At 40.6% G+C, this 22,873-nt stretch overlaps 1 protein-coding gene across 2 annotated transcripts in view; it reads left to right on the forward strand.

The window, feature by feature from the left end:
* CCDC126 (coiled-coil domain containing 126) overlaps window positions 1–22,873 on the forward strand; it is a 44,139-nt gene that overhangs the window by 5,868 nt on the left and 15,398 nt on the right. For both annotated transcript variants that reach the window (XM_040260678.1, XM_040260677.1), the window contains one exon: window positions 12,088–12,466. In XM_040260678.1, the coding sequence (XP_040116612.1) occupies window positions 12,229–12,466 (238 nt within the window). In that variant the 5' untranslated portion in view covers window positions 12,088–12,228. The remainder of the gene's footprint in view (window positions 1–12,087; window positions 12,467–22,873) is intronic.

The following is a 22,873-nucleotide window of genomic DNA, read 5'->3' on the forward strand; positions in this document are numbered from 1 at the left end:
CTGATTGCCTCCATTTTAGGCAAGACTCTTAACATCTCTGAGCTTTAGTTCCTACATCTGAAATGTGAGAAGATTAAATCAGATTTCTGCTCAAGTAATAGAAAATACAGTCGTCCCTCAGTATCTGCAGGGCATTGATTCCAGGTCTGCTGTACCTTTACTGCCCTGTGACCATGGATGCCAAAATCTTTGGGATGCTTAAATCCCTTATATATTAATAAGATGGCATGTTAAATGCAGATAACCTACGCACATTGTCCTGTATACTTTAAACTGTCTCTCAATTGTTTATAATACCTAATACAATGCAAATGCTGTGTAAATTGTTGCCAGTGCATGGCAAATTCAGGCTTTGCTTTTTGGAACTTTCTGGAATTTCTTTTCATTAAATATATATATATTTATTTCCTTTTCATTAAATATTTTCTATCTGCAGTTGGTTGGATCTGTGGATGTAGAACTCAACTGACTGTAATTTTATCTTGAAATTCTCTTCTCCTCTGCACCTTTGCCCCTCAGAAACATTGCAGGGAGGTCACATTGGTGCTCAGGGGAGTTGGTGGAGTTAGGCTGAGGGTGTGCTGAAAGTAAATAGCATTTCTGCTAATTGTTCTCCAGGCTCTGTGGAAGTTATGGCTGCGGTGTAGGGCACGTAACTCTTGCCCTTAAGAGACGTGGGACTTAAAGAGACAAGGCTCAGGTGGTATAAAGTAATGTGCTTTGAAATGTGAGAGAAGGAGTTGAAAGTCGATTAGAATAAGGTTATGAGGTTTTAAGACCTTTCTCATACAGGTAGCATTTAAACAGCTACTCTAGTCTCATTTTAGGCCATATGGAAGAGGAACTGTTCTCATCAATGACATGCTGTTAAGTCGTCTTAATCGTTGTTTGATCACTCAGTCGTGTCCAACTCTTCTGCGACCCCATGGACTGTTGCCCGCCAGACTCCCCTGTTCATAGGATTTTCCAGGCAAGAACACTGGAGTGGGTTGCCATTTCCTCCTCTAGCGGATATTCTTGGCCCAGTGGTCGAACCCGCACCTGTTATGTGCCCTGCATTGGCAGGCAGTTTCTTTACCACTAGTGTCACCTGGGAAGTCGTCTAAGAAAACATCCCCTGTATTAACTCAAGTTACTCAAATTGCTAACTGATATTGGTGTGTAAGTACCTGATAAATGTACTAATAAATGTTAATATTTGTTGACGTTAGTAGTATAAGGTGTCTTTATCCTCACCAGTGTTAGGTAGGTACTGTTGTCTCCATGATGTAAGTGAGACTTTAGGGTTTAGGAAGATAAAAAACTTGATTAAGGTTTTAAAGATAGAATATAGTCAGCCCTTTGTATCTGTGAATTCTGCATCTGTGGAATCAACTGTGGATTGAAAATACTGAAAAAAAAATTCCAGAAAGTTCCAAAAAGTAAAACTTGAATTTGCTACTGTTTATATCACATTTACTTCCTGGTGGCTCAGACTGTAAAGAATCTGCCTGCAATAGAAGGGGCCCAGTTTTGATTCCTGGGTTGGGAAGATCCTCTAGAGGAGGGCATGGCAACCCACTCCAGTATTCTTGCCTGGAGAATTCCATGGACAGAGGAGCCTGGCAGGCTGCAGTCCATGGGGTCACAAAGAATCGGACGTGACTAACATATAGCATTTACATTAGTAAATAGTATTAGATATTATTAGTAATCTAGAAATGATTTAAAGTATACAGGAGGATGTGCATAGGTAATATGCAAATAATATACCACTTTATATGAAGGACTTGAACATCTGTGGATTTTGGTATCCACTGGGGGCCCTGGAACCAACCCCTGCAGATACTGAGGCAGGATCATACTGTATATAATTTCATATGGAGATTGATAGAGAGTACCTTGAGGCTGGAGGTGGCGTAGGAGTGGGAGTGCTACTTTTTGAAGAGGTGACATTTGAGTAAAGGAGGAATACTAAAGGAGGAAAAGGAATAAGCCATGGGGAGAGCATTTCAAGCAAGGGAATAGCAGTTGTATTGACCCCTGAGTTCAGAAGGAATTTGGTGTGTGTTGCCTAGCTTGACCTGTAGTACGGTGAGCAAGGGGAAAGTGGTGTGAGATTAGGACAGAGATAATGGTGAAGTCAGGTGAAGTCAGCGATGCAGAACCTTTTCGACTGTGGCCATGTTGCCAAACATGTTTGTGTGCCTCATGCACAGTGAGGCCAAAGAGGCCAAAATGGGAGTCTGGAGCAAGGAAAGGTTTATTGCAACAAGCATGAAAGGAGAATGGGCAGCTCCTGCTCAGAAACCTTGAACTCCAGGAATCGTGTGCTCATCACTGTTGTAGCTTGACGGCTTCTCCTTTGTTTCTGCATTCTCTCCCTTCTGTGGTCAGTATCTGTTTGAACCTGGTGAAGCCTTCTCTTTACAAACAAGAAATAGGGGGCACAGAAAAGCATTTGTACCTAGGAGGGCTTCACTGGGTCCTACTTGGTTTCAGTAAATAGTTTTAATTTTATTCCAAGTACAGTGGGAAACCATTGAAGAGGTTTCTTTTTTTTTGGTAACTGTAAGTTTGTTTCCTACATCTGTGACTCTTTCTTGTGTTGTAAATAAGTTCATTTGTACCATTTTTTAAGATTAAGCATGTAAGTGATGTCACATGATATTTGTCTTTGTCTGACTTCACTTAGTATGACAATCTCTGGCTCCATCCATGTCACTGCAAATGACTTTATTTCATTTTTTTTTTGTGGCTGAGTAATATATGGCATCCCACTCCAGTACTCTTGCCTGGAAACTCCCATGGATGGAGGAGTCTGGTACACTGCAGTCCATGGGGTTGCGAAGAGTCGGACACGACTGAGCGACTTCTCTTTCACTTTTTACTTTCATGCATTGGAGAAGGAAATGGCAACCCACTCCAGTGTTCTTGCCTGGAGAATCCCAGGGACGGGGAGCCTGGTGGGCTGCTGTCTATGGGGTCGCACAGAGTTGGACACGACTGAAGTGACTTAGCAGCAGCAGCAGCAATATTCCATTCTATGTATGTACCATATCTTCTTTATCCATTCATCCATCAGTGGACATTTAGGTTGCTTCCATGTCCTGGCTGTTGTAAATACTGTGGCAGTGTACATTTGGGTGCATGTATCTTTTTGAATTATGGTTTTCTCTGGATATATGCCCCAGAGTGGGATTGCAGGATCATATGTTAGCTCTGTGTTAGCCCAGGAGTCAATCTACCTCCTTCCTTACTATCACTGCCTTATATCTCCAGAAGTTTTTCTTCATCCCAGAGTATTTATAAAACTCTGTACTCTAAACCATGACTCTCCATTCTCTCCTCCCACTAGCCTCTGGTAACTACCATTCTACATTCTGTCTCTGACTAACTCTTCTAGGTACCTGTACAAGTGGCATCATATACTATTTGTCTCTTTGTGTTAGCTTCTTTAACTTAGCATAATGCCTTTAAGGTTCATCCATATTGTAGCATGTATCAGAATTTTATTCTCCTTTATTACTGAATAGTATTTCATTGTATGTATATACCACGTTAAACGAAACGTTCGGCTGTTCACCTGTTGTTCCCCCCTCACAGTGCTGCAGTGAACATGGCTGTACAAGTTCCTCTTTGAGTCCCTGCTTTTGAAACCAAGCAGGACCCAGCGGGAACCACCTGGGAACAGAAGCCCTTCCAAGCCCCCCGCCCCCCCAACCCCCCATTTCTTTCTTGCAGGATGAAGGCTTCAGCCTCCTAGACCTCCCTGAATTTCAAAGGGCAGATTCAAATAGCTGCTAATCAGGCAAGTAAGGGTATGCAGAAACAAAGGAGAAACATCAAGAAACTATATGGCAGCAATTAAAGTAGTATTCTGTTTCCTCCTCAAGGAATATATGTATCATATCTTTGAGTTTTTCTGAAGGAACTAAGATTCCCACACAGATAAGGATGGTTAACTTCAGCTGAGCACAAGATTCCTGGAATACCGCCCTGTTAACCTCATCACCAACCAATCAGAAGGGAGTAACATACCATACAGCCCTCATTCCAGATTTTGCTGATGAAACTTTCCCCTGAAAACCATCACGGACTTCAAGGGTTTTGAGCATGAGCCACCTGTTCCTTGGTTGGCCTTGTAAAACCTTTCTCTGCTCCAAACTCCCACGTTTTGGTTTGGCTTTACTATGCATCAGTCACATGAACTTGTGTTTCATAACACTTTCAGTTCTTTTGTAATTACACCCAGAAGTAGAATAGCTGGGTCAAATTGTTTAATTTTTTTAGGAACTGCCAATACCACTTTCCACGGCACCTGCACCATTTTGTATTGGATTTCAATTTCTCTGGAACTGTACCAACAGTTTTGGTTTTGTTTTTAATAATTGCTGTAGAAGAAAAAAACGTTTTCATCTACCTTCTTAGGTTCAGTGCCCAGGACTCTGCAAACGAAACTGACAAAAGATCAATTAACAGGAGAGAAAGGTTGTTTCATATACAGATGGTTCACGTCACAGAAATGAACTTAAAAAATAAAAGAAGCAGTTAGTGCTGAGAGTGTATATACCATTTAAACAAAGAGCCATAAATTATGGAAGTGTGTGATAGACAAAGGAAAAGGAGTTTGAGCTTCTGGAGTCAGTAAATTGTGGGAAGGTAAATAAATGGGGGAAACTAATGAAAGGTAAGATTTGTTTTAGTAAGGTGTGTTTGTACAGATTTGTCTCAGCATCAGTGCCCTGTCTCCTGTGATAAAGAGTGTTCTCACCTTTCTCATAAGTAATTCATATTTTGCTTTCAGGTAGAAAGGGGGAGGTCAGGGAGGCCTTACTGCATCTGCTGTTTCTCAGTTATCTTCGGCTCAAAATAATCCTTATACCAAAGTGGATATTTTGGGGTGACATGATCTGATGCCCTTCATAGGCATCCTGATGGTGTCAAGTGGTATTTCATTGTGGTTTGAATTTGCTTTTCCTTAAAGACTAGTAGTTTGAGTACCTTTTCGTGTGCTTATTGACAGTTTGCATATTTCCTTTGGAGGAAGAAATTAAAATTGTGACTATTCAGATCATGGCTTGTTTTGCTCTGAGGACAATGGCTTGAAGTGGGATTGGAGAGGAATCTAGGAAATCACTTGAGAAGTAGCGGCAGTAATTTAGTTGGAGATGATGGTACTTGGAGCATATTCTGGATGGTACTCTGTTGCCCTTCTTCAGGTCTAGTACTTTACAGATAGCTTCATTTTAAGCGTGTCTCCTCTCCTTAATTTTTCTACTTTTGGGCCATATGGTGTGTAATTCCTTTTGTAATTTCTGCAGTTGTGTGAGAACTTTCCCCTGGGAATCCTAAAAATATTCAGAAGCCTGTCTCTCTTAGGTCAAAATAATGATGATGAAGCTAATATGTTACTGAACCAAAACTGTGATCTGCCCACATGCAGTAAAGCCAACCTAATCTGCTGACACTGGGTTGCTGGGAAGGACAGTACAGTGTTTATTGTAAGGTGCCATACAAGTTGTGATGCTGATAGCTCAGCTTCTTTGTACACTGGTGCCAAATCAAATCTCAGAGACAGAGTTTTCGGTGAAGTAGAAAAGGATAGCTTTAGTGCTTTGCCAGGCAAAGGCAGGGAGACAGTGGGCTCCTGCCCTCGAAACAATGTATCCTCACTTGGGGAAGATAATAGGTTTTATAGTAAATGTTTAAGCAGGGTATGGTCATTCCGTGGATATTCTTCTGAAGGGTTGGTGGTGAGTTAGGTTGGAATCACCATCATCAAACTTTAGGTACAACTGGTCTTGGGTCTGCTTACTTGTGGGAATCGTACCTTAGCTTAAAGACATTGTTGTGTGTATCCTTAGATGGGAAACAGGACCTTGCCCCAAAGCTGGTCCTGACTGTTTCTCCCTGGTCTCATATGCTCTCCCTTCCCTAATTAACATCTGCTTATATCTGCCCCATTGGAACTCAGGGAAGGGCATGAAGGCTGAATGAAAGTGGTTTCTTATAATCAAAGAAATGGGGGACACAGAGGCCTGTGGGGCCCTGAACGGAATCAGTTGTCTGGGACAGATAATGCTCAAAAAGTCCATTTTCTGGAGGAAGTTTTTATAGACAAAATTTGGGGTGAGGGCTGTATGGTGTGTGACTTTCTTCTGACTGGTTGGTGGTGAGGTAACAGCTTGTGCTCAGCATGAAGTTACCATCTCCTACCTGTGTGGGGACTTTCCCTGCAGAAGAACTTAGGGGTGTGTTATGTATATTCTTTGTGGAGGAACCAGGACCGTGCCTCATCACTGCACTATTGTGTTTTTCTTTTTGGCCGCCCCATGTGGCGTGTGGGATCTTAGCTCCCTGACCAGGGACAGAGCCCATGCCGCCTGCAGAGGCGGGGCGTCTCAGCCACTTGGGCCACTGGGGAAGTGTCCCTGTCACTGCACTGTTGTTTCTTGACTCTTGCTTTCTTGTTTCTGCATTCCCTTACTTTGCTGATTAGCAATTATTTGACTCTATCCTTTGGAACTCAGGAAACGTCTAGGAGGCTGAATGAAGTCTGTTTCCTAAGAATAAGAAACGGGACACAGAAAGGACTTGTATCCAGGAGGTTCCCACTGGGTCCTGCTCGGTTTCAATAATGATTTTATTTTTGCCTTTAAAAACTCCAGTTGTTACTTGGGACATATTTGAAGTTTTATTTTTTTAAAGTAATTGGTAAGAAATTAATATGGGGGCCTAGAAGTTAAGAATGAAAAGTTTTTGTATTTTAGACTGTTTGGGTGGAGGACGACTGCTACGCTGGATTGTAGCCATAAGTCCCCAGTGACAGTGTAGGCCTTTCAGGTTTCTTATTATTGTCTCTATCATGATCTAGGTGGCCTTTCAGGAGCTGAACTGGTACTTGAAGGACAAAGAAAAATTGGGGAGTTCAGTGTTCAAGTTCTCTGCCATTTGCAACAGAGTGTGGCACAGAAATGAGTCAGGAGATAGAAGGGCTCCAGGTTAGACATTTACAACTGTCCTCCTGTTTGCATTTCATGGGGCACGAAAAAGTGGGTTTCAGGCCTGATACTTAGAACTGTTAGCATTTCCTGAGACAAGAGTTAGATGGGCTGCAGTTGAGGAATTTACAGTCAGCTTCCTGTTTGCTCTCCAAAATGGAAGTAACAGCAAAAACAAGGTAAATAGCCAGTCTTTGTCTCTTGTAAACACCTTAAGGTAATAGTCATGGCAAGGACAAAGGGGCAAAACCCTATTTGAGTAAAGGATTAAGGAATCTCTACTCCCCCCTCTTTTGGGACAAGGGAGATGCTACACATTTGCAGAAAGGCTCCTTGTGGGTGGGTCAAAAGTCAGGGGATAAAGAGTATTGCTCCTCCCAGAAGCCTTCACTTTGAGATCCATATTGGCTGGGGGGTGTGTGGGCACCAAGGGGAGGGTCCCAGGGTAGGTCAAGTGTGGAGAAAAAAACCAAATAATTGGCCTGAAGGAAGACAAAAGATCTGTAAGAATTGAGGTATATAAACGACTTGACACCTCCTTGTGGGGCTCCTCCTCACTAGGGGGGTGCCTGTACCCTTTTCACTCCGGGTGTGCATCTCTGCCTTGCTTCTGTCTTAACAAACTGCTTCTCTGTGTGCTCTCCCGCTTGTTGTGCTATGTCCGTAGTACCTGCATTTATAGTTTCTGCCTCTGTGATAAATGTATTTTTTACTGGGAGCAAAGTTCCAGGGAGAAATAGCTTCCGGCCTCTAGCCATTGCCTGTCTGGTGGCTAGGATTCTGGTTTTCCTCCAGGCTCCTCAGCACTGGGATTAAAAAAAAAAGAAAATTTTCCAGGTGGTTTTAATGTGAAGTATTCCCTCAGAAGAGACCAAAAGCAGAAGTGTATCCTTTTTGGTATTTTAGTCACCTCTGCTGGGCTTGCTTGGAGTAACCTGTGGAAATGAACCCTCAGATAACAGTTTTCAGGTCTTCTTGGGTCACTGTGGAGAATCCTCATGGACTGTTGAGTTGTTCAGCTCTTTGTCAGGCAGAAGCTGGCTCTGGGCCATCATTTCAGCTTAGAGAAGGCTCTAGGGTGTCTTCCACACTCATTTATTCCTTGGTGTCCTTTTGTAGTTCCCTCATATCTTGAGGGATTAACTGCTCCCAACTTCTGACCTCTTTGCTATTCCCAGAGACAAACGCTTTTCATAGTAAAACTTCTTATCTCTATAGAAAACCATGTAAGAAACACAAGCAAGTTACGCAGGGTATAAATTTCACACTGCAGTCCCTTTGAAATTTCCCTGACTTCCTTCTGAGATGGTCTGCTTTAATTTTGTTGTAGGCAATGGTGAGTAGACACATTCCATGTAGAATCAAGGCTACAGAGACCTTTCATGAAAGCCCCTTTTCTGAATCTGTGGTACAGTTGGGTCATACACAGTATAGAACCAGAAGGGGGGTTCTTTATTTAATGTTTGCAGCTTCTTTGGGTCCCTCAAACTGAGAAACTTGGCTTCCCTGTTCCCTGGGATTTATTACTCCGGGGATATACCCTCCTCAGCCGTGCTTCTGCCTTGTCTCTTTCCAGGGTTTTCTCTCTGTGTCTGGTGTTGGTACTGCCTTTAAGCAGAGTTTGTGTTCATGATGGTGAGCAGTCTGTCATTCCTTTTTTTTTAAATTAATTAATTGATTTGACTGCACTGTGCATCTTGTGGGAATCTCAGTTCGCTGACCAGGGATTGAACCTGGGCCATGGCAATGAAAACCCAAGAATCCTAACCACTAGGCCACCAGAGAACTCCCCAGCCTCTCATCCTTAAGCTTGTACCTCCTTGGAGGGATTTTACCTCTTATGGGTTAGGCTCCCTGGGTTTAACTATTCTCCTTCACTAGTCATTCTGGCTTCCTTACCCATGAACCTCCTGTTCTCTTCCTAATGCCATTTACAGTTTGGGGATTTGTCACTTTTGTGAAGTTTTGTCACTTTTGTGGAGTTTCATAAAACCTAGGAGTTCTAATATGGCTGGGTTTAAGGACCCTTTTGGAGAAGGAAATGGCAACCCACTCCAGTGTTCTTGCCTGGAGAATCCCAGGGACGGGGGAGCCTGGTGGGCTGTCGTCTCTGGGGTCACACAGAGTCGGACACGACTGAAGCGATTTAGCAGCAGCAGCAGCAGCAGCAAGGACCCTTTTAAAGGAAAGAAGAAGCGGGGTGGGAGGGGGGTTCATGTTTGGGAACGCATGTACACCCGTGGTGGATTCATGTCAATGTATGGCAAAACCAATACAGAATTGTAAAGTAAAATTAAAAAAAAAAAAAAAAAAAAACACAAAAAACTCAACATTCAAAAAACTAAAAAAATAATAATAATAAAAAAATAAAGGAAAGAAGAGATCCTGAATGGAGATATAGATTCTGAATTTGTGGACTTGGTGATCCTTGTCAAAGTAAGTGAGTGGTCCTGGGTATTAAAAAAATCTTAAGCAGGCTAACCTCGTAAAGCCTTACTTTAGTCATCTTTGGAGTGGGAACAACAGCATTTTTTTTTGAGGTTATGTAAATATTGAATGAAATAAGCTTTGTGAAGTGTTTATTTCAGTCTGGACCGGTGATAAGGATTCAGTACTTTCACTGCAGTGGTTGCTGCTGCTGCTCTTTTAATGCCATTGCTGTAAAGGAGGGCAGTGGTTAAGAGCCTGAGCTTTGAATCCTCTCTCTCCCACTATCTAGTTGTTTGATCTTGGGTAACTTTTTTTTTTTTTAATGTAGGATATATATATATATCTATTTTTTTAAAAAATTGTTTATTTTTAATTGAAGGATAATTGCTTTATAATATGTGTTGGTTTCTGCCATACATCAACATGAATCAGCCATAAGTATATATATGTCCCCACCCTCTTGAACTGGGCAACTTATTTAATGTCTGTTTGCTTCAGTTTTTTTCAACTGTTTAAGTTAGAATATTATTAGTATGGGATATTGTGAAGATTAAATAAGCTAATTTATGTAAGGAGGTTAGAGTAGAATCTGGTGTGAAGTAAGTAAGTGTAGTAATGATTGTTGCTGTTATTTAACTGAAGTATCCTCTTGCTTCTGGTTTTGAGTCTCTTCCTTTGTGGCCTTGGACAGGTACAGTAGCCTAGAGCTTTCTAGGCCCTCATTTTAACCTTCATCTGCCAAAATACCTTTAGGTCTGTGTTCTCAATTCTCTGATGATGTCACTTTTCTGCTTTGTGGGCATGCCACCTTTAGAACCCTGCTGTGACTGCTTCAGGACAGATTCCCAGTTGATTTTTCCACTGGGTACTGGGTTGGATAATCTAGCACTCAAGTCAAACTTGAAAAGACATAAGCACCTGTAAAGATGTGTGAAGGAAGGTTTATACATGTGAAAGAATGTTTTTAAATTTTGCTTGGGAACCCAGAATTTCTATTTTTTCTGAACCTAAATGTAAAAATATTTGTAGAGAAAAATATTAGGTGATGTTTACCTCACTTTGTTAAACAAAATTTAGTAATCCAATATTGATATTAATGATACTGTTTCAGTGAACTCTGAAGGAGTTTGTTGGGTGTACGGTAACTGAAGAAAAAAGCAGAAGAAAATTAGAAAATGAGTTAATTCCTTAATTTTTAATTGCTTTACATAGTAATTAACATACCTAGTTGGTGGTGTAGTCTTGGTTGTAGTGAGGTTTGGAAAGATAAATATACTTCAGTTAGAGTAGATGGGTAGACCTTCAAACCTTGAAGCTCCAGAATTTATTGGATGTGTGTCAGGGACTGGGTGGCAGGGTGGAGTAAAGTAAGAATGGGAATTTTCTGAACCAAAATTGGCAGGGCAGTAGATCTTTCCCTTAAGCATACCTCAACACACATGTGTTTGCTAAAAAACTTAGATTATATGTGTTTTGTATTTTGATATTTTGCATAAGATCGTTGAGTAAATACTTTCTTAATTTATTTTCAAAAAGGTTTGAAAGCACCTATGCTAGAAATCAAATTCCTAGGGCAAAACAGGATTTTCCTGCTGCTTATCATATATGCTGGCTTATAAATATGCGTTGAGAGTGATTGAATGCTTTACCTTCATTGATACTATATTCATTTCTAGTCATACTATCGTCAAACTAGATTTTATTACTTCAGTTAAGTAGGTTGGAATTAGTGTGTTTTATTTGCCCATACTACTTTAGGAAGTTAAAAAGTTCTTAGTGATTATTTTCATTAAGCTGTGCAATGCATTTTTTGGACTCTAGGTATATTTCTCCCTGAAGAATTTTATCCCATTAGACATAATTGAAGAGTTTTCTTCACTGGACCCTTTGGTGATTTGGGCACATTATTACTGTTAAGAGGTTTATGATTCCTTGATTGTTATTACTTTATCTCTTTTAAAAAACTGAAGTATAACTTTTCAGTTTTTCCTCAAATTATAAAAATACATACCTGTTTAGAATTGTAAATTTGGAAATGTAAAAAAAAGAAAGTGCTTGTCATGTCTGGCATAAACTTAAAAGTATAAACTTAGAAATTATGACTTATTTTTCATCTTAGGTTGGTTATTTTTTAAGATTATCCACTGTCATTAGTAGCATTTTCTAGTGACATTGGCATACTTATTGTGGGTTTGGTTTTGTTTTTCAGTCAGCCTTTTGATCTTCCTGTCTGTTTCACCTTTCCCATTTCTGACTTTCATTTTGGAATCAACTTTTTTTTTTTTTTTTTAAAGGAGAAGGAGGAATTGCTTTCACACATTTAGGTTGGTGACTTGTACTGGAAGAGTCTGATATCTCTGTAAATCTTATACATTCATTGTTTTAGTTACAGACGATGAGAATTTATTCAAAGAGTTTCATGACCATGGTGGCGTTTCTTTCAGGTAGTTCTAATGAACTGACATTAATTTCTAGTTTAAATTTTTGAAGAGCTGTGTAAACAGAGCTGATAAAAGACCTGGAGGCTTATTTAGTGATAGAGAAAATTATCGAAAAGAAGACAGTACAATTCCAAATGAAAACTATTTGTAGAATCTCTTCTTTAATCTATCATTGTGTATTCTATTACTGATATAGTTTAGACTAATCGCCTTTTTTCTTCTCAATTTTACAGAGTTATTGTGAGTTGGCGGCAACCTTGCTGAACATGAAGAATATACATTAGAGGAGGAGATATTTTTCTTTCACGTCTTGATTGCTTGGTGACTTGCCTCTAGGTACCATTTTTCAGTTGAGTCTGTTTGGTTCCTCAGAAATGGTTTTTACAATCTCAAGAAAATCCATGTCCCAGAAATTGAGTTTACTCTTGCTTGTATTTGGACTCCTTTGGGGATTGATGTTACTGCACTATATTTTTCAACGACCAAGACATCAAAGCAGTGTTAAGTTACGTGAGCAGATACTAGACTTAAGCAAAAAATATGTTAAAGCCCTAGCAGAGGAAAATAAGAACACAATGGATGTCGAGAACGGCGCTTCTATGGCAGGATATGGTAAGATAACCATAGAATATTCCTGGTTTTCTCCTCTTCATCTTGTCCCCACTTAGTGATAGTCATGGAGATCCAACTCACTACTTCATGCACAGGTGTTCACAAAGTAATTTTGTCTTGACTTTTTATTATGAAAAATTTCAAATGTACTGAAAAATAGAAACCTGATAAATACCCAAATAATCCATCACTGAGGTGTTAACAATTCTAACATATTGCAATATTTGCTTTGTCCAATTTTTGGAAAATATTTAAATGATAAAAAATGTGGCATTTTACTGCTAGATATTTCTGTATGTGTCCCTAATAGAATGACTTTTCCTGCATAATCAGTACTGTTGTCATCCCTAGTTCATATTTGGGTTTTTCCTGATTGTTGCTTTACTGCTGCTGCTTTGTCACTTCAGTTGTGTCCAACTCTGTGCAAACCCCATGGACTGTAGCCCGCCAGGCTCCTCTGTCCATGGGATTCTCCAGGCAAGAATGTTGGCGTGGGTTGCCCTTCCCTCCTCCAGGGGTTTCACATTACTGTAGAGCGTCAGTCGCATAACATCTGTGATGCCAGGGTCTCCACTGTTGCTTGTCACCATTCTCCTTTTCACATCCCACTTGCTGCTGTGTTTGAAGTTCCTTATGTGTTGTGTCCTCTCTTGCCTTTAAGACTTAAAGAGAAGAGCTAGATCACGGTGTGTGTATATGAAGGTGGGGACTATTTCAATATCTTTTGAATTAAAATTACACATGTATGTATTCAAACAAGCAAACATGTTATGATTGTGAAAGGGCAGTTTTTACCACCTCCAACAGTCCTCAAATTTCCCATTCCTTAGAGTCAGCCATTTAAAATTATTTAATCTGCTGTATTTGGTGATTACATCCGTGCCTCTAAATAGCATGTTCTATGAGCTACTTCTTGACTTTTTCACTTACAGGAATTATCTGTTTACATCTCACTACAAGGTGAGAGTTCAGCTTCCTTTCTTACTCCAAATCCCAGCCACCCTAGGCTACTTTCACACACACACACACACACACACACGTGCTTCCTGGCCCATCATAATTTTGGTTGGAACAGTAATTAGTGTTTTATTATTTTGACTGTGTTGGTGGCATTTATTAATATTACTGAGCCATATAATACATTATGGTTACTTTTCCTTTTCTGTACAACTATATTTTCCCCTGGAAATAAAATCTATAAGGATCAGTTCTTATTTCTTTGCCTAGTTTTCTATCCCCACAGCCATATAAATGTCCTTCAGTATATTCAGACACATTAGGTATTTCACCACTTTTTTCTTGAGTAAAATCTTTCCCAGAGCCTTTGGATTTGCTCTGGCCTGGTCTGTGTCCTCTTTAGGCTTCAGTACTGAATTGTTCTAGGATCTCACTCCACCACCATCCCGTGGGTGCCCTTTCCCTCTGTCATGTTGGATCTCCTGTATCCTAGAATCCTGGGACTTCCCCTTTATTGGTTAAGCCCTCATTTTGGGGGAACAGACCCACTGGGAATTTTCTCAGAAAGGTAGAAAAGGAGAAAGTCCTTGCATATCTGAATATCTGAAAAGTTTTTTTCTTTAATTGCTACCCTCTGTCTTCATGCTTAACTGATAGTTTTGGTACTAGTTTGGAAATAGTTTTTGTCTGATTTTAAAGGCTTTGTTCTTTTTTTTCCTTCTTAGCTTCCATTGTCCTTTTGGGAATCTAATGCTGTTCTGGTTCTTCAATCTTTATATGTGACTTATTTTTGGATGCTTATAAGATTTTTGTTGTTCTGAAATTTCTTTTAAAAAATTTATTGAAGTATAGTTGATTTACAATGTTGTGATAATTTCTTCTATAAAGTGATTCTGTTATAACTCTCTCTAAATATATATGTACATGTTCTTTTTCATTTTTTTGCCATTACGATTTATCACCGGATGTTGAATATAGTTCCCTGTGCTATGCAGTAGAACCTTGTTGTTTTGAGATTTCTTGATGATGTGCCTGGGTATGGATTCATGTGCTGGCACCTCAGTGGGCACTTTAAATCCTGAAACTTACATCATTTATTCTGGAATATTTTTCCAAATTATTTATTTGATTTTTTCCTGCACATTGTTTTCATTCTTTCTTTTTGGAATTGTTATTCAGCATTTGGGCCCTCTGAACTAGTCCTCTTAGTTCAGTTCAGTTGCTCAGTTGGGTCCGACTCTGCGACCCATGAACCATAGCACGCCAGGCTTCCCTGTCCATCACCAACTCCCAGAGTCCACCCAAACCCATGTCCATTGAGTTGGTGATGCCATCCAACCATCTCATTCTCTGTCATCCCCTTCTCCTCCTGCCTTCAATCTTTCCCAACATCAGGGTCTTTTCAAATGAGTCAGCTCTTCCCATCAGGTGGCAAAAGTATTGGAGTTTCAGCTTCAACATCAGTCCTTCCAATGAACACCCAGGACTGATCTCCTTTAGGAAGTATTGGTTGGATCTCCTTGCAGTCCAAGGGACTCTCAAGAGTCTTCTCCAACACCACACTTCAAAAGCATCAAATCTTTGGTGCTTAGCTTTCTTTATAGTCCAACTCTCACATCCATACATGACTACTGGAAAAACATAGCCTTGACTAGACAGACCTTTGTTGACAAAGTAATGTCTCTGCTTTTTAATATGCTGTCTAGGTTGGTCATAACTTTCCTTCCAAGGAGTGAGCGTCTTATAATTTCATGGCTGCAGTCACCATCTGCAGTGATTTTGGAGCCTAGAAAAATAAAGTCAGCCATTGTTTCCATTTTTTCCCATCTATTTGCCATGAAGTGATGGGACCGGATGCCATGATCTTCATTTTCTGAATGTTGAGCTTTAAGCCAACTTTTTCACTCTCCTCTTTCACTTTTGTCAAAAGGCTCTTTAGTTCCTCTTCACTTTCTGCCTTAAGGGTGGTGTCATTTGCATATCTGAGGTTATTGAGATTTCTCCTGGCAATCTTGATTCCAGCTTGTACTTCCTCCAGCCCAGCGTTTCTCATGATGTACTCTGCATCTAAGTTAAATAAGCAGGGTGACAATATACAGCTTTGACGTACTCCTTTTCCTATTTGGAACCAGTCTGTTTTTCCATGTCCAGTCTAACTGTTGCTTCCTGACCTGCATACAGGTTTCTCAAGAGGCAGGTCAGGTGGCCTGCTATTCCTATCTTTTTCAGAATTTTCCACTGACTCCTCTTTATTTGCTTTCCTAGTTTCCACCTTTTAGTCTTTTTGCTTTATTTGTTAAAGTTTTTCCTCAGCTGTATTTTCAGTTCTATATGGAATTTTATGGAATTTTTTCTCTTTCATTTTTAACTGCTAAGAGCTCCGTTTTTGTTATTTCCCTAAAGTTAATTAGTGATAACTTTTCTGAAGTGTTCTTAAAGAGTGAGACACTAAAACCTCGATGGGAAATGCTGAGTTGCTGAGTGGTGTTCACTCAGATGATCTGACTGGGTCATTTGTTTGGCCATATCCTTAATATTTACAGTGACTTCTGATTACTAACTACCTGTAATTCAGCCAAATTTCACATTTTAAGGGCATAATCCTTCAGAATACTGCCTTTACTTCAGGCACCAGCCGTAAGTTTGGGTGTCCCCAGGTCATCTCCACTTTTTTTCCAGCTCTCTACAAGTTCCAGGGTTCACACTATCCTCTCAGATTTATAATGCATGAGATCAGCTCATGGAACACACTGAAAGTACTATACTAACTGTTACAGTTTTATTACCACCGAATGGAAATCAGAATCAGTCAAAGGGAGAGACAAACAAGGCAGGTCTGTGAGGATTCCAGGTGCGAAGTTTCTGTTGTTTTCGCCCTATGAAATCAGAACACATTGCCCTCCTGGCATGTCAACATGTGTCAGAATTAAGAGCATTGCCAGTGAGGTGAGCCCACCGAAACTTCGGTGTCTAGAGTTTTTATTGATGTTTCATTGTGGAGGTATGATTGATTGAGTCATTAGTCACATGGTTGAGCTCAATTTCCCAGTCTCCCTCACCTCTCCCCTACTGGAAAGCCCTAACCCTCTAATCACAAGATGGGTCTTTCTGTATGGCTTGCCCCCATTCTGAGTCACCTCCGTACACACTTCTAGGGGCGCACCAAGAGTCCCAGTTTAACACATTATTGACCCGGGGTGGTTTTTGCAGAAACTAATGCCTCTGGTGCTAATCTCTGGTCAATAATATGTTAATATCAAGGGCAATTCCTTGGGCCCACCATGAGTAACAAAGACAGTTAGTCAGGAACCTCCTGGCATTCAGAGTCTGCCTCCCAGGATCCTGGGACAAAGGCCAGCTAAATTTTTCTTTCCCTTTTTAAAAAATAATTAACGAATTGAGTTTTGGCTGTGCTGGGTCTTTTGTTGCTGTGCATGGGCTTCAGTGGTTGCGTCACATGGGCTTAGTAGTTCTGGTGCACAGGCTTAACTGCCTTTCTGCTGCATGTGGAATTCTCCCGGACCAGGAATAGAACCTGTATCCCCTGTGCTGGGAGGTGGGTTCCTAACTACTGGACCACCTGGGAAGTGCCCCGGTTTTTTAATTATAGTATCAGTGTCTGTTCATGGCAAATAGATGGGGAAACAATGGAAACAGTGAGAGACTTTATTTTGGGGGGCTCCAAAATCACTGCAGATGGTGACTGCAGCCATGAAATTAAAAGACTCTTGCTCCTTGGAAGAAAAGCTATGACTAACCTAGAAAACATATTGAAAAGAGACATTACTTTGCCAACAAAGGTCCATCTAGTCAAAGCTATGGTTTTTCTTGGAGAAGGAAATGGCAACCTACTCTAGTACTCTCACCTGGAAAATCCCATGGATGGAGGAGCCTGGTAGGCTACAGTCCATGGGGTCGTGAAGAGTTGGACACGATTGAGTGACTTCACTTTCACTTTTCATTTCCATGCATTGGAGAAGGAAATGGCAACCCACTCCAGTATTCTTGCCTGGGGAATCCCAGGGACAGAGGAGCCTGGTGGGCTGCCATCTATAGGGTCGCACAGGGTTGGACACGACTGAAGCGACTTAGCAGCAGCAGCAGCGTGGTTTTTCTAGTAGTCATGTGTGAATGTGAGAGTTGGACTATAAAGAAAGCTGAGTGCTGAAGAATGCTGATGTTTTGAAGTGTGGTGTTGGAGAAGACTCTTGAGAGTACTTTGGACAGCAAGGAGATCAAACTAGTCCATCCTAAAAGAAATCAGTCCTGAATATTCATTGGAAGGACTGATGCTGAAGCTGAAACTCCAATACTCTGGCCACCTGATTCGAAGAACTGACTCATTTAAAAAGACCCTGATGTTGGGAAAGACTGAAGGTGGGAGGAAAAGGGGATGACTGAGGATGAGATGGTTGGATGGCACCACCAACTCTATGGACATGAGTTTGAGCAAGCTCCAGGAGTTGGTGATGGACAGGGAATCCTGGCATGTTGCAGTCCATGGGGTTGCAAAGAGTTGGACATGACTGAGCGACTGAACTGAACTGAATATCAGTATGTTTAGGTTTTTTTCTCTTAAGCTGGTCAGACTACTTAGAGAAGGGCTTCCAATCTCTTCCAACACTTGCCGGACATCTATGCCTCCAAGTGTTCTGGGAGCGAACACTTTTTCTCTGAGCCAGGGGAAAAGCGTGCAGCGGGAGGAGGGGCCTCATTACTCACTGTGTGAACTCTCACTTCCTTCCTCCTCCAGTTTTCAGTGTGGTGCCTAGGCCTTCAGCTGTTTTACTGGCTTCCAAAAATGCCTCTCAGATTTTCTGCAGTGGTGGAGGGGCCATTGCCCACTTTGGAGTAGTAGAGAAAATTTAGCAATCAGGTTTCTTTATAAATCAGTTTTTATCCAGTCCTTTGGTTTTTGGTTCCTTTTTTACTCCTATTTTCATTAGTACCTGATACAGCAATTTCTGGGCCATTTAGGCTGCGTTTCTATGGAGAAAAATAACTTTTTTTTTTTTCAATTGTTTTTTGGTTTCTGTTTCAAGATCCAACTTTTTCAGGTATGCTAAGTCAGTTATCTAGGACACAAAGTAGCCATTCCTCCCCTGTGGGTGTGTGCTCTGTTGTGTCCTACTTTTTGTGACTCCATGGACTGTAGCCCACCAGGCTCCTCTGTCCATGAAATTCTCCAGGCAAGAATACTGGAGTGGCTTGCCATGCCCTTCTCAAGGGGATCTTCATGACCCTAGGATCTAACCTACATCTCTTGTGTCTCCTGCATTGGCAGGCAGATTCTTTACCACTGACACCACCTGGGAAGCCCCAGGTCTCATCCATCTGCTTTCCAGCTTCTGGAATTTTGTTGCTGTTGTCTCCTTTCTTGTTATCTTTGGCTTCATCCATGTATGCATAAAAAAAAGAGAGTGTGAAAAAGAATCACCTTTACTGTTTTGATGGAGTATCTCGAGTCAGCAAAGGTTTAAGTGCCTTTATTGAGTTTAACTTTTTATCTGGGAATGCCCTGGACACTGTTTTTTATTGTCTTTATGATGATTTTTATGAAGTGATGAGGGTTAGTCTGCACTGGCTCTTGAGAATCAAATATTGTTGACTAGACATGGAGTTCAGAGACGGCAATGGCACCCCACTCCAGTACTCTTGCCTGGAAACTCCCATGGATGGAGGAGCCTGGTAGCCTGCAGTCCATGGGGTCGCTAAGAGTCGGACACGACTGAGCGACTTCACTTTCACTTTTCACTTTCATGCATTGGAGAAGGAAATGGCAACCCACTCCAGTGTTCTTGCCTGGAGAATCCCAGGGATGGGGGAGCCTGGTGGGCTGCCATCTGTGGGGTCACACAGAGTTGGACACGAGTGAAGCGAGTTCGCAGCAGCAGCAGCAGCAGCAGAGATGGAGTTGGTATAAACTGAGATGGCGGTACTAGTGGCAGATGCAGATTAAATGTTATATTGTTTTGCATTCTGTTTAGTCCAAGGACACTGATAGAAATGTGAAGAAATTCTTTTGGAAAAAGAAAAAAATTTCTCTGCTTGAGCAGAATAACTGATATTTTTAAAGGTAGCTGTTCTGTGCTATCTGGGTAGCTGTATATAACAACTCAGTTATAAGAGCAAAATGAGACTCATATACACATGGTATCTTTTAAACTATATTTAAAATATATGGTGGAGCTAGTTCAATGTCAGTGAATATATACCTGCATCATTTAATGGCCACATGGTATTTAACCAGTGATCTGAAATTTTTTTTACTTATTTCTGGTTATAAAAAAATAAAAGCATTCAAATATTACAGAAATACGCACCATAGATAAGTAAAAGAGCAGAGAGAGAGAATGTCGGTTAATTTGGTATATATTGGGAGTTGCAGACTTTTTCACATAGGGCTAAATGGTAAGTATTTTCAGCTTTGTGGGTCATTTGGTCTTCTTTTCAGTAAATGAGCATGGCTGGCTTGCTTGCTTGTAAAGTCACTCGGTTGCGTCCGACTCTTTGCGATGGAGAATGGCTTCTCCGTCCATGGGATTTTCCAGGCAAGAGTGCTGGAGTGGGTTGCCATTTCCTTCTCCAGGGGATCTTCCCTACCCAGGAATTGAACCCAGGTCTCTCCCGCATTGCAGGCAGATGCTATACTGTCTGAGCCACCAGGGGTCCACCTGGGAGCATGACTATGTTCCAGTAAAACTTTTTTACAAAGACAGATAACCAACCAGCTCTAGTTTGCAGACATATCATCCAGCACATTTTGAACAAAAATGGGATTGTACTATATATATGCTATTTTGCAACTTTCTTGTTTTCACTTGATTATAGATGCCTTTCCATGTTATTATAGTCTGTTTCATCCTTTTTAATGACTTAATATTGTTTCATTTTAAAAGGTTCCTTTTTTCCCTGCTTATTCTGTAATAATGGATAATTTGTTGCTAACCTTGTATGTTGGATTTAGTGCTGTTATATATGTGTGTGTATGAAATATACGTGTGAATAATACATGGGTGGGTATTTTATGTTTGTGTGACTGTTTCAGCAGGATGGATTTCCTCAAAATGAAATATTTGGCTAAGGGTATGCATGTTAAATTTAATAGACACGTGTCAAGTTGCCCTCCAGGGTTGTGCTGCCAGTGTGCACTCCTATTTCCATTCTCCCACCACTGTGGAAGTGCCAGTTTCTCCACACTATAGCAGTTCTGTTTACTTTTAAATGACAGCTAATTGTTTGCTTTTGCATTTCTTTGTTTACAGGAGAGGTTGAAAGATTTTCTGGTTTGTTGGCTATTTGTATTTCTTATACATACAAGAGGGAATATTTTGTATCCTTTGTCAGTTTTTCTGCAGGGAAATTACTTTTTAACTGATTTTTTAATAAAGACATTCACGCTGTCAGTATATGTAGCATATGATTTTGCTCTGATTCATCAGTTGTCTAATAACTTGGTGTATTGTTTTTAAAAATTTGTATGGTAAAACATGTCTATCATCTTTTATGGTTTAGTTATATGCTTAAAATTTTTTTTCTAAAACACATTGTAATATATTGCAGTTTTTTTTTTTTTTTTTTTAACGTTTTTGTCTGTAACATGGTCTTCCCGGGTTGTGCTAGTGGTAGAGAATCTGCCTGCCAGAGTGGGAGATGTAGGAGACTCAGGTTCAGCCCCTGGGTCAAGAAGATCCCCTGGAAGAGGAAATGGCAACCACTCCAGTATTTTTGCCTGGAAAATTCATGGACAGAAGAGCCTGGCAGGCTACAGTCTATGAGGTCGCAAAGAGTCAGACAAAACTGAGCAACCAAGCATGTCTGTAATACAGTTGAGATTTCTGGTGCAAACAATAAGAAATGCTGGTTCTTTTTTGTAGACTAGGTAGCCAGTTATTTCAGTTTCATTATTTGAATTCTATCCTTGTGCCAGTAATCTGGAATGGCAATATAAATTACAGTAAGGTGAGAATTTCGTGAGTTCTGGTGAACTTGAACTTTCAGCCATTGATAGAAACCATTTAGCCTCTAGTTGTTACCATATAAAAAGGCTAGTCAGTCAAAATAATATTTTGAATGGTTTTCCCTTGAGCTATATAATGTGATTTTCCCAGTTGGCAAACAAAACACAAGCTAATATATTTTTTTAAATGTTGGTCTACAAGGAATTGTTACTATTGCAAGAGCCATAGACAGATCGGTTCAGCTTTAAGATTACTGTCTGTAAATTTTGAGGAGTAACTTGTACTTTCTTTTTAAGATACCATCATTTCTTTTTAAGATATCTTAAAAAGGTATCTAAGAATATTGCTTAACATTCTTAGTTTTCTCTAAGAAAAAAAATGTTTCTTCCCATGTAACATTTTTTGGATTCTGTGATTTGTGCAGAGCAGTGAATTTGGGGTTATTGTTCTGATGCCCAGTGACTGTTAGAGAACATTTGCAGTTGACCTATGGTTTCCTACACCTGAATGTACAGCAACACATCTTTTTTCACCTCAGGCTTTTCCACCCAAAGTCTGACATTATTTTCTTTTAGGAGTTTTGGTTCTACCATCTGTTGTTGTTGCTGAAAAATGGACTCCACCAAATATTTTCAGAGAATTGGAGAACAGTTTAGTGTTAATATTTAAATGCTATTCTGAGAATTAAGAACTGTCAACCAGGCACAGACAGAGACAAAACAAGCAAAACTCCAACAGAAGCCTGTTCTCTGTAGCCAAAGAGGGGCAGCCTAGCAAGATAAAAACTTTTAGACATAAACCATTCTCCTCTAGCCAGACGCCACAGAAGAAAGTTACCACTGTACCACCCACGTTATCAAAGGCCAAGTGAGGAGCGCAGACTCCCACCCTTGTGAGGCTATAACAGAGCATCCAGACTCCTGCTACACCACGTGGAGACCACATGGGGAGCCAGAACTTCTACCCTTACACAGTAATGAGGTGCTCAGCTCCCTCCCTCAGGGGTGATGTCAGAGGAGTGGAGAGTGAGGACTTCCACCATTGCCCAGTGGTAAGGAGCAGTCCCCATCACAATGTCAGTGAAGAGTATGTGGGGAAGGGGAGCCTGGAACTCCTCCTTCCATCCAGCAGTGACAAAGAGCTCACCACCTTCAGGTGGCAGTGGAGGCTAAGCAGGAACCTAGATTTTTGCCTCCACCTGGCAGTAACAAAGTGACACCCCTCTGCCCTGCCACAGTGGTATCAGAGAATACTACTTAACATAGGAGATTTAAATAAGATCCAGACTTTCATAATAAAATATGTAAATGTCCTGGTTACAAGTATAAATCAGTTGTCATACCAAGAACCAGGGAAATCTTAAACTGAATGAAGAAAGATAACCAATGACTGATGTTAGAATTATCTGAAAAAGATTTTAAAGCAGTGGGAATTAAATGCGTCAGTGAGAAATTAATGAGCACAAAGAACAGAATGAAAGAACAGAAAG

This window comes from Oryx dammah, unplaced genomic scaffold (genome assembly GCF_014754425.2).
Source record: "Oryx dammah isolate SB20612 unplaced genomic scaffold, SCBI_Odam_1.1 HiC_scaffold_18, whole genome shotgun sequence".
Lineage (NCBI taxonomy): Eukaryota > Metazoa > Chordata > Mammalia > Artiodactyla > Bovidae > Oryx > Oryx dammah.